The sequence below is a fragment of the Dermacentor andersoni genome, chromosome 1 (assembly GCF_023375885.2).
Source record: "Dermacentor andersoni chromosome 1, qqDerAnde1_hic_scaffold, whole genome shotgun sequence".
In the NCBI taxonomy this organism is placed as follows: domain Eukaryota; kingdom Metazoa; phylum Arthropoda; class Arachnida; order Ixodida; family Ixodidae; genus Dermacentor; species Dermacentor andersoni.
The window spans coordinates 107,267,136-107,280,722 of record NC_092814.1 but is presented as its reverse complement, the minus strand read 5'-3'; the positions used below and the strand labels follow the sequence as shown (position 1 = coordinate 107,280,722).

The 13,587-nt window shown below is 45.0% G+C and overlaps 1 protein-coding gene across 4 annotated transcripts in view; it reads right to left on the bottom strand.

Annotated features, from left to right (window-relative positions):
- Prp4k (Pre-mRNA processing factor 4 kinase) overlaps positions 1–13,587 on the bottom strand; it is a 118,067-nt gene that overhangs the window by 79,696 nt on the left and 24,784 nt on the right. For all 4 annotated transcript variants that reach the window (XR_007602389.3, XR_007602390.3, XM_050193493.3 and 1 more), the window contains exons 4-5: positions 9,436–9,633; positions 6,981–7,094 (exon numbers count right to left, since the gene is read on the bottom strand). Coding sequence is in view for 2 of the 4 variants with exons in the window: in XM_050193493.3 (XP_050049450.1) it covers positions 6,981–7,094; positions 9,436–9,633 (312 nt within the window). In the remaining 2 variants the exon portion in view is untranslated. The remainder of the gene's footprint in view (positions 1–6,980; positions 7,095–9,435; positions 9,634–13,587) is intronic.

Here is a 13,587-nt window from a genome sequence, read left to right as displayed (position 1 = left end):
GCCACCGAAGCAGCGTGCAACCAACGGTACAACCCAGTTCGAAGATGGTGCCGACAACGCGCAAAGCTGTGTCGCTTGACACGAAGATGGATATATTGCAGGACTCTCGACGCAGCTTCAAGGTGAGTGCCCTCGTGAAGAAGTATGAGCTCACCCAGTCGACAATATCAACCATCTTGAAAACCGGAAGCAACGCGATTGTGAAGGCAGGAGCTATCAGCAGCCATGCCGATCAGCGGAAAAGGGTTAGAGACCCTTTGTACGCCGATGTGTAAGAGGCACTTTACCAGTGGTTCATCACAACCCGCGCGCATAATGTGCCTATTAGTGGGCCAATACTTCCCACCAAAGCAAAAAACGTCACTTTTCTTCTGGGACGGCCAAATTTTGAGCCTGGGGGAGGCTGGATTCAGCGCTTTAAAGAGCGCCACGGAATCGTTTACAAAAACATGGTAAGGGGAAGCGGCGTCTTTGGACACACAGGCAAAGCAGCAGTGGCTGCAGACAAAGCTGCCCGGCGTTCTGGAGCGCTACGCAGAGAAGGACATATATAATTGCGACGAAACTGCTGTTTTTTCAAATGTTGCAGTCGAAGACTCACGCTCTTAATGGAGATCGATGCCCCGGCGGGAAGCACTCGAAACTTAGGGTGACCGTGTTGCTGTGCGTTAGCATGGACGGGAGCCATTGTCTCAAGCCTTTCATGATCAGGCGATCAAAGAAGCCAACGTGCTTTAAGAATCAGCACATCCCGGTCCGCTATCGCAACAATAAGAAGGCATGGATGACCCGCGACCTGTTCGAAGAATGGCTGCTCGAGTTCGACAGTATAATTGAAGGCCAAGGAAGAAAAGTAGTGTTGCTACTTGACAACTGTAGTGCACACAGCGTTAACCCGAAGCTAACATCTGTCGAATTGATGTTTCTGCCTCCGAATACTACGGCAGGCCTGCAGCCGTTGGACGCCGGCGTGATCGTCAACATTAAAGTCCTTTATCGGCGGCGCATGCTGGAGTGGCTAATGTTAGCCATTGACCACGCAGCTCCTGGCACGTCGGGTCATGCAGACGGGCCCCCTGACCTGAAGATCCGTCTATTGAAAGCCGTGCGCTTCGTTTATGGTGCACGGTATGAAGTAAAGCAGTCAACCATACACAATTGCTTCAAAAAGGCGGGCTTTGTGCGTCAGGACAAACTTCCCCAACCCACTGAGACCAACACGGTGGAAGCCGGTGACATAACCAAGCTCTGGGAGCTCGTTCCTACTGGTGACATAGATGGTGCCTCGATGGAGGAGTTTTTGACTGCAGACAGTGCTGCCTCGTTCTGCGATGAGGTCACCGACGAGGCGATCGCCGAAGATGTGCGGTCTCGACAGACGGCAAAGTTGTGCGACGGTGGTGACGGCAGCAGCAACAGTGACAACGAGATTGACAGTGGCTCTTTGACCCCGACCTCGATGTCCACGCAAAGTGCGCTGTCGTCGGTCGACTCCTTAATTGATTTTATACATGCTAAAGGATTGCCACCAGTGTTCGCGCAGCAGCTGGAATCCATGCACACCGCGGTTGTGAAGCTGAAGCTGCTGCAAAAGCAAGTGCAGATTTCTGACTATTTCGCCGCGCCTAACCCTTGACACGATCATTGGCGCTAGAAATAAAGTTTGTTTTTCACAGCCTACTTTCTACATCATCTATTCTTTAGAGCAAGTAGCCAATTCGAGTTCGAAGCTGCAAAGGTATGTTCCACGTTTTTTTATTTTTTTTAATAACTGCAGTCCAGATATAGTGATCATCGGTTATAACGATCATATTTTTCGTCTTTCTCAATATCGTTATAAGTGGACTGCGCTGTATACCCAAAATACAGCCAACCCAGCCGTTCCGACAGCCGCAACGACAGCGGGGAGTGACCGTGTGTGCACCAGCCACTTGCCAGAAGCGCTACAAAGTCCAGTGTTACAAGCATGACAATTATGAGAAGCTGTGCGAGAGGTACCGCCGCGCAGTGTGCGGAACGTGAAGGGCTGCACTCTTTTTCGGAGAACAAATTTGCTTGCTGTTCGCGGCCACTGCTGGAGCACACATGCCGAAGCCATTCTGGCGCAGCGTGGTGCAATTTTGGTCAATTTTCTATATTTGCTGCAGTATGGCGCAGGAATTTACGTTTGTATCAAAATGGCGCAATTGGTGCAGTAGTCCTATTCCTGAGGAACACCTTTCAAAAGTTGCCAAATTAGGCTGACAATCATATTGAAGCACCTAGCATACATACTATGGCATGACACAATACTGTGTAAGAATATTTTCTGGCATCATTCTAAACAGAGCACTACTTCCAATCTGAGCCCTTTTTCTATCATCCACCATTTTGAGCTTGACAAAGCATTTAACCGTTTATGGACGAGTGTTGCTACAGGCAACACATCGGGGGAAAGGTTTTCTTGCAGAGTGTCAGTATTGAGTACAGAATTCCTGGCTAAATGTCTTCAGCCAACAATGAATGGCAAGCAGAAAACATCATTTGTTCTTTTAGAGCAGGAACAAAGGATGAGAAAGAAGTTTGGCCCGCAACTTGTTTTCTTTTGAAAGTATAGTCAAAGGAGACAGACAGATATGAGATATCTGGCTGCAGTGGTATGACACAGGTAATGTAAAGCAAATGCAATAGTAATCCCTCGTTATAACAAAATTACTTTACTCGAAATATTGCTTTATTCTAAATTTCTTCCGGTCCCAACCCAAAGGCTTGCATTTTAAGCCGCATTACTCAAAGTGCACAAAGTGCTTGACCCGCTTTGAGCAAAGTGGCGAGCAGAGGCATCGCTGCCATTGAGCAACGGCTACCCTTTTGCACATGCAGCGTTAAATATAATACTGCTGACAAATTAGTCCCATGCAGGCACAGAACAGGCCACAAATGTACCAAAACCACGACCGATGACCGCCTAGTAACCGGTACCAAGCGAGTGCCGAGTGCTCCCAGCATTTTACTCTGGAGCGAACAGAAGCTGTCAAATTCCATGGTGCAGCGCACCCGAACCGTTAATCTTGGTCGCAATTGCATCACTCGTGTCCCCCGTGATAGAAACCACACGAAAATAAAGTTTTCCCGATGCTTTGCGGTGCCAGAAAACCGCAGTCTCTTGGATGCCAAAAAGTAGCCAGAAGACTGCAGGCAGGCTTGTGCCGTAGCATTCCATGGCGTGCGCTCGATGAGCAAGGTTTTACCGCTCTAAAGAGCACTTCTGGTGCTAAAACATGCTGAAAATCCCAAAATAAGCGTCTCTTCGATTATAAGTGCCATGTTCGACGCGAGGAGCTAGTACGTTAACAAATCGAGAAAATTACTTTAGGGAAGCCGGTCTAGAAATTTGCTCGCCGCTTGCCATAATCGGCCTTCATCACAATGAAACACTGCCCCTAGCTTCGTTGCACTTTCCACAGTGCAAATCGACCAATAACTTACTGAACAAACGAAAAATCCAAGCGTCACCAGTGGCGAATCAGGCTGTCAACATGGCGGGTAAATGCAAGGTAGTGTTTCCCTGGCGATTTCCTCAAGCTGGTCATGCTCGATTCACACCATCCGACTTTAGACAAACGGTCTAATGCGTGGTAGGGTCACTGAATTTTGTTCCTAAACATTTGTCGATGGCGCGGACGCGACAGTGCGCAAACAACGACACTCGAACCGTAGAATTAGCACAGTATCGTCAACAGTGCGATGAAAAACTTGTTTTGCAAACTTCACAGCTGCACACCTCGAAAAAAAATTGCTCAGTGATTATGCAAAGCCCCTACTGCAAAACCATTCAGTTTTCACGATCGCACTGTGCACCCACAATGAGCGGCTAATCATTTTTTGAGCACAACAAACACAATTTCAGACTAGAACCCCGGCATTTGCGGCGCTTTCTGGTGCGATACTCTTGTAGTCCTACGTGACCTATTGCACCCCCCCCCCCCCCCCCCCTATGAAAGTGACCCCCACTGCCTTGCCCTCCTCATTCGCTTTCCAGTCTGCAAGCCGTTTGGACGCCAGTCGCTGCTCTCACTCGCCTTCATGTCAACTCCTCCCCTCCTCGCTGCCAGTTTCGACATCGCAGCTCCTCCAAAGCTGCCCTCTTCCGGCCTGCCCTCCCGAGCACAATCTTCCCCTAATGGGTAGCCCTTCCGCAGTTCTTGCTTCTTGGTCTCCACAACTCCGATCACCTTTCTTCCACTACACACTACACGTGAAGCCGATGCCAAGCCTGCAATTGCAACCGTCGCCATAACCAGCGCGCATTGACAAGCAAAGCGAGATGCTCTGACGACATTTTGAAGCTTCTGCTTTCTGCGTCGCCCGCCGCGTTCAGTCATGGCACTGACGGCGCTTGCGTTTGGATCTGTGCTGCAGGCCATGTGATAGTGTGCTATTCAGAGTGCTTCATTAAGCGTGCCTCGCGTGTGCTTTTGTAGTCTACAGTGATAAATGGCTCCGTCAGTCTCTGGGCTGAAGGGTCAGACTTTGGAGCAGAAACTTCTGCTAATAAAAGACGTGGAAGAAGAGGTAGGAAACTTCTGAGGCGTTCGCGTTGGCTGATGATTCTGTTCCCATATTCACCCCAGTGACAGATTGGGAGATAACTGACGCTTATGGTGGCCCCGATGAGGCAGACGAGGCGGAAGAGCCGGCAGACAAAGAGCCACGTGAAGTGCCAACTATGGTGCAGACGCGGGAGTACCTACGCCTGCTGCGAAATAAGGTTGAATGCATGGGCGGCTACCATGGTCTCGTGCAATGCTTGGTCAAATTAGAGCAGGGGTTACTCACACCCGGTAAGAACCTGAAACAGCCAAATTTCACTGCCTTTCTTGCACCTGAAAAAAGTTTAGCTTCACTGAATATATTGTATTTTGACTTCTTCGCAGTTGTGGTGCAATTAAAGCTCGACTGCTTTAGCTTTTCTCGAATGGTCGCTTTTATCGAACTACCGCTTATAAAAAAATTTTTTCACCATCCTGCTCACTTCATTATAATGAGGGATTACTTATATGGTTTACATATGACAACAGCTGTTTGTACAAGTTCCAAACAAAGCCATAGGTGGCTTCCACTTCCAAGTTTTCTGCCTGGTGTTCCCCCTATTGCTCCAAAAGCTCTCGCAAAATATTTTTTTCTTTTCATTGAATTAAATATTCTCGATGTATTTTGCCCATTTAGATAAATATACTTACAAATTTTGAGTGTTTATATGTCTCGTCCTTAACCTTTTTAGTGTCACTGACAAACCAGCCAGTTTCCGCATTTATGTCCTGCCATGCCCACTGATGTACCCATGCATTCTCCACTCTCTCCAGTTGGATATGCATGGTAACATGAAGTTGGTGAGCTCCGAGGTAGTTCCGTCAGCTGTTGTGCATTTTTAGAAGCATATTTTCTAATCTCTCTGGGTTTTCTCAGTCTGGGTTAAATGTTAGCATGCTGCAGAATGTGTCCCTTCAAGGCCATGGTTGCTCCATGCAGAGTACGTATCGCAGATGAGAGGGGCAGCCCTCGGCATTAGTGCAATGCTACCACGACGATTCTCCATTTAAATATCGCGCCTAGCACAAGGCTACCACTTTTTCGTGTTTCTGCTATCTGTCATGCATCTATAGTAGGTGTTTTCATATTTTTTTTTAAACCCTGACACAGCAGTGCTACCGTGGAAGCACCCGTCAGAGCAAAACTAGGTAGGAGATACAAAACGAAGATAGGAATGTGAAGAACCTGCTAAGAGTGCATTTGCCATTAAATCCCAATGCTGGGGTGCATCACCCTTGAAAAAACCAGGCTCTGAAAGGGTTAAAGGATTAATGGCCTTCATTATGGCAATTTCAAGAAGAAGTATTTAAGGAATGAGTCATGCTTGCACACCAAGCTTATCACAACAGATAGCCACAGGATTCAACTCATACATTCAATTTTTTTTGTTTTTTTTTTTACAGTTTAGAAGCTAAACTTAAAAGCAAGGATGCCAGGAACTGTATACAGGGCGCCAGAGGCAGTGTTTTGGAACAGCTCTAGATGCAGCAAAATTTTTACTCTAGAACAGTGTTGAAGCAGGAATTTTTATTCTGGAGCAGGACTGTGTTTTGGTGTACCTTGGTAAAGCTTAACGTTTGTCAAATATATGCAGACTAAGAAAATCAGGGGAAATACTACCTTTAATCAACATTACTGAACTGTTCGTGATATCTCCAACGCTAAATGAAACCTTAACCTGAAGCCTGCAAAATTTAAAGGTTCATCACATAAAACTACAACTTAAAGGAATGAAATTCAGGTCCCTCTTGCACACAATGCCACTGCACGTGCTCATTCTTCAATCGCTACTTGGGCTGCATGCTGACAAACTTGCACTAGCAAGCCACTGCTGCCACACACCTTGGGAAGGAATATGCATTCACTGTGGTGTGGTACTGTGGCACCACGTAGCATGCGTCCAGTGAATGACGGCTGTTGCCTCCAAAATATAAACGCACATCACATAACTTTTTCACCTTTTCTTTGCTTTTTGTTCCTTCTATGATTAAACACATGGCACACAAAAGGCTTCAGATAAAATAATACAAAGCAGTGTAAACACTAAGAATAACTTGATCATGTAATCTGCGCAAGTTGTACGCATTGTAGGAGATTGAAAAATCGAGCAAATACTGCCAAAAATACTCAATGGCTTTCCAGTCAATCTGACTCCAAGCCTTGACATCAGGCACCATAATCTTTTTTTCTAGGGGTAAGCAGAGCTCATAATGAAAGACCAAGTCAACTTGCAAATGTGGTTTAATCACTCTTAAGAAGATTCAGTTCTGAACTGCCTTTTCTTCGAGGGTGAAAAGTAAACATCTGGATTTGTGCTTCCTTCCTTTAAAAATGGCAGTACCACCCTGTTGTAATCGTACAAGGAACCAAACAGTGTCAACTTTATTAATGTGATCAGGACAACTTACTCATCAGATGAAGAGGAAGGTGATTTTGGCTTCTTTCTTGAGCTGTTTGCATGCCGGCCTTTGTCATCTCTACGATCCCAGTGATCCCGATTGTGTCTAGATCGTTCATCATTTCTGTAATGCACAACATAAAGATAAAATATCAAGAAAGGACATTACAGCAAATTGCCTGTGTGAAAGTTGAAGAAGCAAAAGAAATTTCCAGAGGCTTAAAAGCATTAATTCATAGTAACAGCAAAGAACAATTAGTATTTAAGTTTGAAAATGGTAAGAACAATTATTGTTCACACCATATTTAACTATAGCATTGCACCAATTTGTTACAGCTTTTTTTGTTCTTTATATGTTACTACAAAAACAATTTTTTTTTGTAAAAGCTAAGAAGCAATATTTTCGTTTATTTGAAGGAATTCAATATATAGAACATGGCTTTATACAGGTGACAATATTTTATAAATACATTTTTAGAAAGAGCACTTAAGCCCAAATTTGTTCTCTTACTCATCTTGCCTCCACACATCAGTACACTTGCACACTTTTTCCAAATATGGTGTTTTATTGTACATGGTGATACCTTGGCCTCGCAACTTATTTGTAATGATAAGGTGACAGTGGTGATTATGCAAGTGTACATATGGCACCATATGATGGCAGCCACAGCAGTAGGCATGGTTTGTGTGGAAGCTTTGCTCTCGACAGGATTTCTACCACATGAGCCAATGCTCTTGATGACATAACTATTGGTCAAGTCTTGTGGGACTCTGTTCATAAATGCTTACTGACAAGATGCTATTCACCATGACTATTCTAAGGACCTAAGGAGTCATTTTTACTGTTAAAGTACAGAAAACTATACTAAACAAAATTTTTCACTGCAAGTGCAACTTCATTAAGTCAAGGTTTGACCTGTATTAGGTCTTTTTTTATGTTGTATATCACAAAGTGGCAGTAACCCTTTGAGATATAGAGTTTGACTTCAATCAGGAATCTGTTAGCCAAATGTATTCTCACAAACTAAAATGACAAGATTATTATAACTGCCAACATAGGAGAGACAGACACTGGGGAGAGCCTTGATAGAGGATGTGCAGTTTGAACAACAATGACAGTCATCCCAAGACATCAGGGTGCTACAAAGCTCAGCTGTCTGCAGGTACAGCACAGAGCTTTTGAGTGGAATTTTAAGAATCAGGCAGACTATAATGCACACGTGTAACATTACAACATTTGTATGTGCTGGCATTGTCACCATTTATCCAGAACTATGGTATTCAAGTGAATTTTGGGGCAATTCCTTGCATTATTCTCCATGCTGCCTGTGTGCTGCACTTTCTCTCATCTATAACAACGTAAGTATAGTAGCTTATCGATGCATCCTGTACACGTACCCTATGCCAGAGATACAAGGGTCAGTATTTATAATAAATAACCAACTCATAGAATTTAACTGATCCACTCAGTGATAATTGAAGCATATACAAGGCACAAACTAAAGAACAGACAGGCAGGAAAAACACAGTGACCTCTCCACACAAGCCACAGAGGAACAGGTGAGGCAACAGCATTCAGCGCAAGCAAAAAGCCCTGCAATTCATGCGGCTAGCTGTGCTTGAAGCCACACATCCTGGCAACTTGACAGTCATAAATTTATGGCCACAAGAACAGCCTGTTCTTAACACATTTGTTGCCAGCACCTTCTACATTAAATGTTTTCGATCACATATTTCACGCTACTACACTGAAGAAGTACAGTGGGGCCCTACTGCCCATGGCAAAGCAAAGGGAACCAGCATAACACACATACACAGAGAAGCAGAAGGGGAAGCATTGCACCGGGTTTACCTCAAGGTCTTTCATAATTTTACCTGAGTAAAGGAACTACATTCACAGCACCACTAACTGAAAATTTCAGAACACTAAGTCTGTCTCGCACTCTTGTAATGCAGTGATATATGACATTAGGGCAAAAAGCATATACATATCCTGATGCATTTTGTTGTCACACCCATTTTTTTCTTCCCCTGTTCTATTCCGTGCTGGAGAATTTTTCCTAGTAATGACAGAAAGCAGGCACAACTTGATGCAGAGGCCATGGCAGATGTGCTCATGCACAAGAGAACTGGCAAACACTGACAGCTAGAAATGCATTCTAATTATGCACACTACTGCCTGCAAAACAGGATGCAAAGAGGTGCGCAGATTACTGGACTTTATGCAAAGGAAAATGCAGAGAAAAATGTAGGGCCAAGAACCATGAAACTGCAGCAGCTAGTGGCTTAGAATGCAAACTGTCATAACAAGATCCCATTTTTTTCACATGCCGTCACCATTTGGCAGTGCTCAAATGCAGCATGTGACAACACTCCTAATTGTCTGCATCAGGAGATTGTTCCTTCTGTATTTGCTATGTGGAACAAGTTTCTTGCATTCAAATAATAAGCCATGAGTGATTTACCTGCTCATGCCATGAGGAGAGCGACTTCGTCGAGTCAATGTCCGAGGATCTCCTCTGCGGGGGCTACGCGAGTGTCCAGTTCTGCGCCGCAGTGGGCTACGGGGTCTCGGTCGTCGCGGGCTTCGTTCCCGTGCAGCTTCCCGGCTGTCCCGCCGGACATCCCGGTTTGCTTCCCTGCTAGCTTCCCGGCCACTGTTCCTGCCAAAATACATAGCGCAGTTCACAAGAGCACATATCAAGAGTAAAGCAATGAAGGGGGCTAGTTGGTGAACATTCATGATTATATTGCGCTTAGTGTTACACTAACGATTTTTAGATTACATTGACGAGTTCGCCAGGGCAAACGGGTGCAAGTGAACGATGTATGCCTGGCCCAAAGTATGATCACATGTCGTCACCTTGCCATATCTTTTTGTATCTCTCCCCCACCCAACGCCATATCTCCTTCTATATAAGCGCATTCTTTAACAGTATTAAACAGTTGGTAGTTTGCACTACATATGTCCACGTCCTGTCCTTCACTTAAAATCGTCAGTTTAACACTAAGCGCAATATAATCATGAGCATATCAAGAGACTTACCCTAGAGTATAATGCTATGCTCAAGGTCTCGCACTTTGATGCGCAATCACAAGGAAATATTTGATGACAAAGTCGCACACCAACTAGCTGGCATAAGAGACATCAATATTTTTCATTAAAAATAAATCACGACTCCATGAGATCATGTATGAATCAAATTATAAATGCCATATAAAAAATTTAAAAAACCTGCGCCTGAGCAAGCGGAACGAACCAAAGAACTCAGTGTCTCGGAGGGAGAAATGATCTACGCGAGCCAAACGTCGTAATCGGCACGGACAGTCGGGCCGCGACGCGCCATGAAGGCGGACGCGATCATGGGGCTGACGCCTCGATGGGATCGTCCTCTATCTCGCTTGGGAGCACCACGCAAATGCATGGCTCCTCGCCAGCAGCACAGCACATATCGCAGGGGATGCTTTCCCACCAGACGCGCTACGGCGCAGCGATCACGCCAGAGGCGTCCCGCATCGAACGCTGCACCTAGGAATCGCGCTGTGAGCGGAAAGAGGAGCCGCATCACGCAGGCGAGTGGCGCGCCACCTGTCGGGGCAGTGCCGTACATTGCAAGGAGGGGGTCTTCTGTGTTTGCCACAAGATGGCTCTGCGTGTGCGCAGAAAAAATGTAGCGGAAACGTACTTCGCTACTCGTGTAACTGCAACTTCTGTAATTTACATGCTCATAATTACCGATATACACCGCAGTATAACTTTCTACGGCACGTTTCTAACTAGAGGCGCTTTTGTCCTGCTTTGAACCATCGAACTCGTGACTGAGTGGTAGCGTCTCCGTCTCACACTCCGGAGACCCTGGTTCGATTCCCACCAAGCCTATCTTGCAAGTTGTTTTTTATTTATGAAGTACCTTCTAGGATTTATCGCTCACGGCCAACGTCGCCGACGACGCCGGCTTTTCTGCAACACGAGCTCCTTAACACTGTCGCGTTAAAAACCACTCTGGTTTCTCAATGGCGATGGAGTACTCTTGCGAAGCCTAAGGTACCAAGTTCAATTCCTGGGGTCAACAGCAGTGTTGCTAACTGTAGGGTAATTACCTTACATGTAGTTTTCTTATCCCTCATAATCATTGGTCTGTAGGGTTATATAGCCATCCCACAATTATACTTTTTTTGTCCAGATAAAGGGCTTTTTCAAGTCTCATATAAAGTTTCAACTAAACTAAGCCTTTACATGATCAAAGTGCTCCACCGGTTTGGCTTTTACCTTTCCAGTACGCCAGAAAATATGCCACAGTCAACAAAAAATTTACTTGATTGCACTGGGCTTTTTTCTGCTTACTTTGCTACAATATGCAATTAGGTTGACACCCTTTACACACCTTCCATTTTACAGCTATTTTTGCCCAAGCCTTTGCTTTTGTTTTGTTTTGACAAAAGAAGAGTTTTGTGTAGCATAATGCGGCACAGAATGTGCTCCACATGTGCTGAATATGGCACCACCTTAAGTCCATTTAGGCTATGCATTAATTCAGCTTAATCGCAGCATCAGTGAGCAGGTGCAGAGTCCTGCACTAAGCACATCATCAGCCTATTTTATGTCCACTGCAGGATGAAGGCCTCTCCCTGCGATCTCGAAATACCCCTGTCCTGCGCCAACCGATTCCAACTTGTGCCTCTGAATTTCCTAATTACATCACCTCACCTAGTTTTCTGCCGTCCTTGACTCCACTTCCCTTCTCTTGGAACCCATTCTGTAACTCTAATGGTCCACCAGTTACCTACCCTACGCATTACATGGCCTGCCCAGCTCCACATTTTTCCCTAAAGGTCAAATGGAATATCAGCTATTGCAGTTTGCTCTCTGATCCACACCGCTCTCTTCCCATCTTTAAAAGTTAAGCCTAACATTCTTCGTTCCATTGCTCTTTGCGCGGCCTTGAACTTGTTCTCGAGCTTTTTTGTCAACCTCTAAGTTTCTGCCCCATATGTTAGCACTGGTAGAATGCATTCATTGTGCACCTTTCTTTTCACTGATAGTGGTAAGCTTCCAGTCAAGATCTGTCGATGTCTACCGTATGCACGTCAACACATTTTTATTATTCTGTAAATTCCCTTCTCATGATCAGGGTCCCCCCTGTGAGTAATTGACCTAGGTAAACGTACACCTTCCCAGACTCTAAAGGCTGACTGGCGATCCTGAACACTTGTTCCCTTGTCAGGCTATTGAGCATTATCTTTGTCTTCTGCATATTAATATTCAACCCTACTCTTGCACTTTTCGGTTATATCCTTAATAATTTGTTGCAATTTGTCCCCAGTGTTGCTGAATAGGACAATGTCATCTTCAAACCGAAGGTTGCCGAAATATTTGCCGTTGATCCTCACTCCTAAGCCTTCCCAGTTTAATAGCTTGAATACTTCTTCCAAGCCTGCAGTGAATCACCTACTGAAAAACAACATAGCTCAGGTGAGTGTAGGAAGGAAAGAAATGTGCTAAGGCGCCAGTAGTGGCGTCCCATGAGTTAGCACAGTTTTGCACACCTTAGAACTTCCCACCTATAGTCAAAATGCTGGAGTAGATAGATAAAATCGAACCGTGCATATAATTGCAGGTGACTGTGTATCAACATTTTTCATTAGAAGCTAAGCGAGCTGGCACCAATGTATAATAATGGATCACAATACAAAACTCTTAACTTTCTGCCAGACCTGAGCTTACCTGGTGAAGAAGGAAAATGTTACCTGCTACTGAGCGAGCCATATCTAAACAACCAACGAAACACTGATAAAGACAAACCTCATTGCAATGAAATCACATCTGACATGAAAACACCTTTGCCAACAACCATTTTAGGCACTCATTCGTTACATGCTGATATTGGCAACAAACATATTGTACCGTATTTACTCGCATAATGATCGCACTTTTTGTCAGAAAAATTGACGCACAATCATGGGTGCGATCACTGCGCGGGCAATGCGCGGGTTAAATTTTCCGCGAAAAGAAAAAAATTTGTTTTCGTCCCGCGTTTGCTGCGGGACGCCAAAACAAAAATGGCGGCCGGTGGAGCAAGCCGAACGCGCTGAACGCGATTTTTTTTCTTCTTGTGAGTACATTACGTGCATTAAAACAGTTTCTTCCGTATCAGTAATGAATAATATCGTTAATATCGGTAAGTTTGCGCCAATAACGTAGCCATGTCCACTTTGAGGGGACAGAAACAGATGGGCGCACTTAGCTGCCAGTGACATAGAAACACATGGCCGGCATGCTGCGCTAACTGCGGCATCTATCTTCACTACTATCCTAATACGGCACGTTTCCGCTAAGGGAGGGTGAATATCTTAGCTGTGTTACAAGCGTCGGCGTATGAATAGGGTACACTTTTAACGTATCAGTGTAAACGTGGCTACTATCGTTGCCGCTCGCGATTTGTTGCGTGCCACGAGTGCAGATAAGAAGAATCAAAAGGCGGCTTTTTTGTTGTTGACCACAACCATTATAAAGCGCCGTAACTTGCTATAATAAAGGCAAGTTCGGTTGTAGCTTTTTTTTAGTCATGGAAGGTGCGGAAAGTAATGAAATGAGGCATCTACTTAAGAATGTTTGG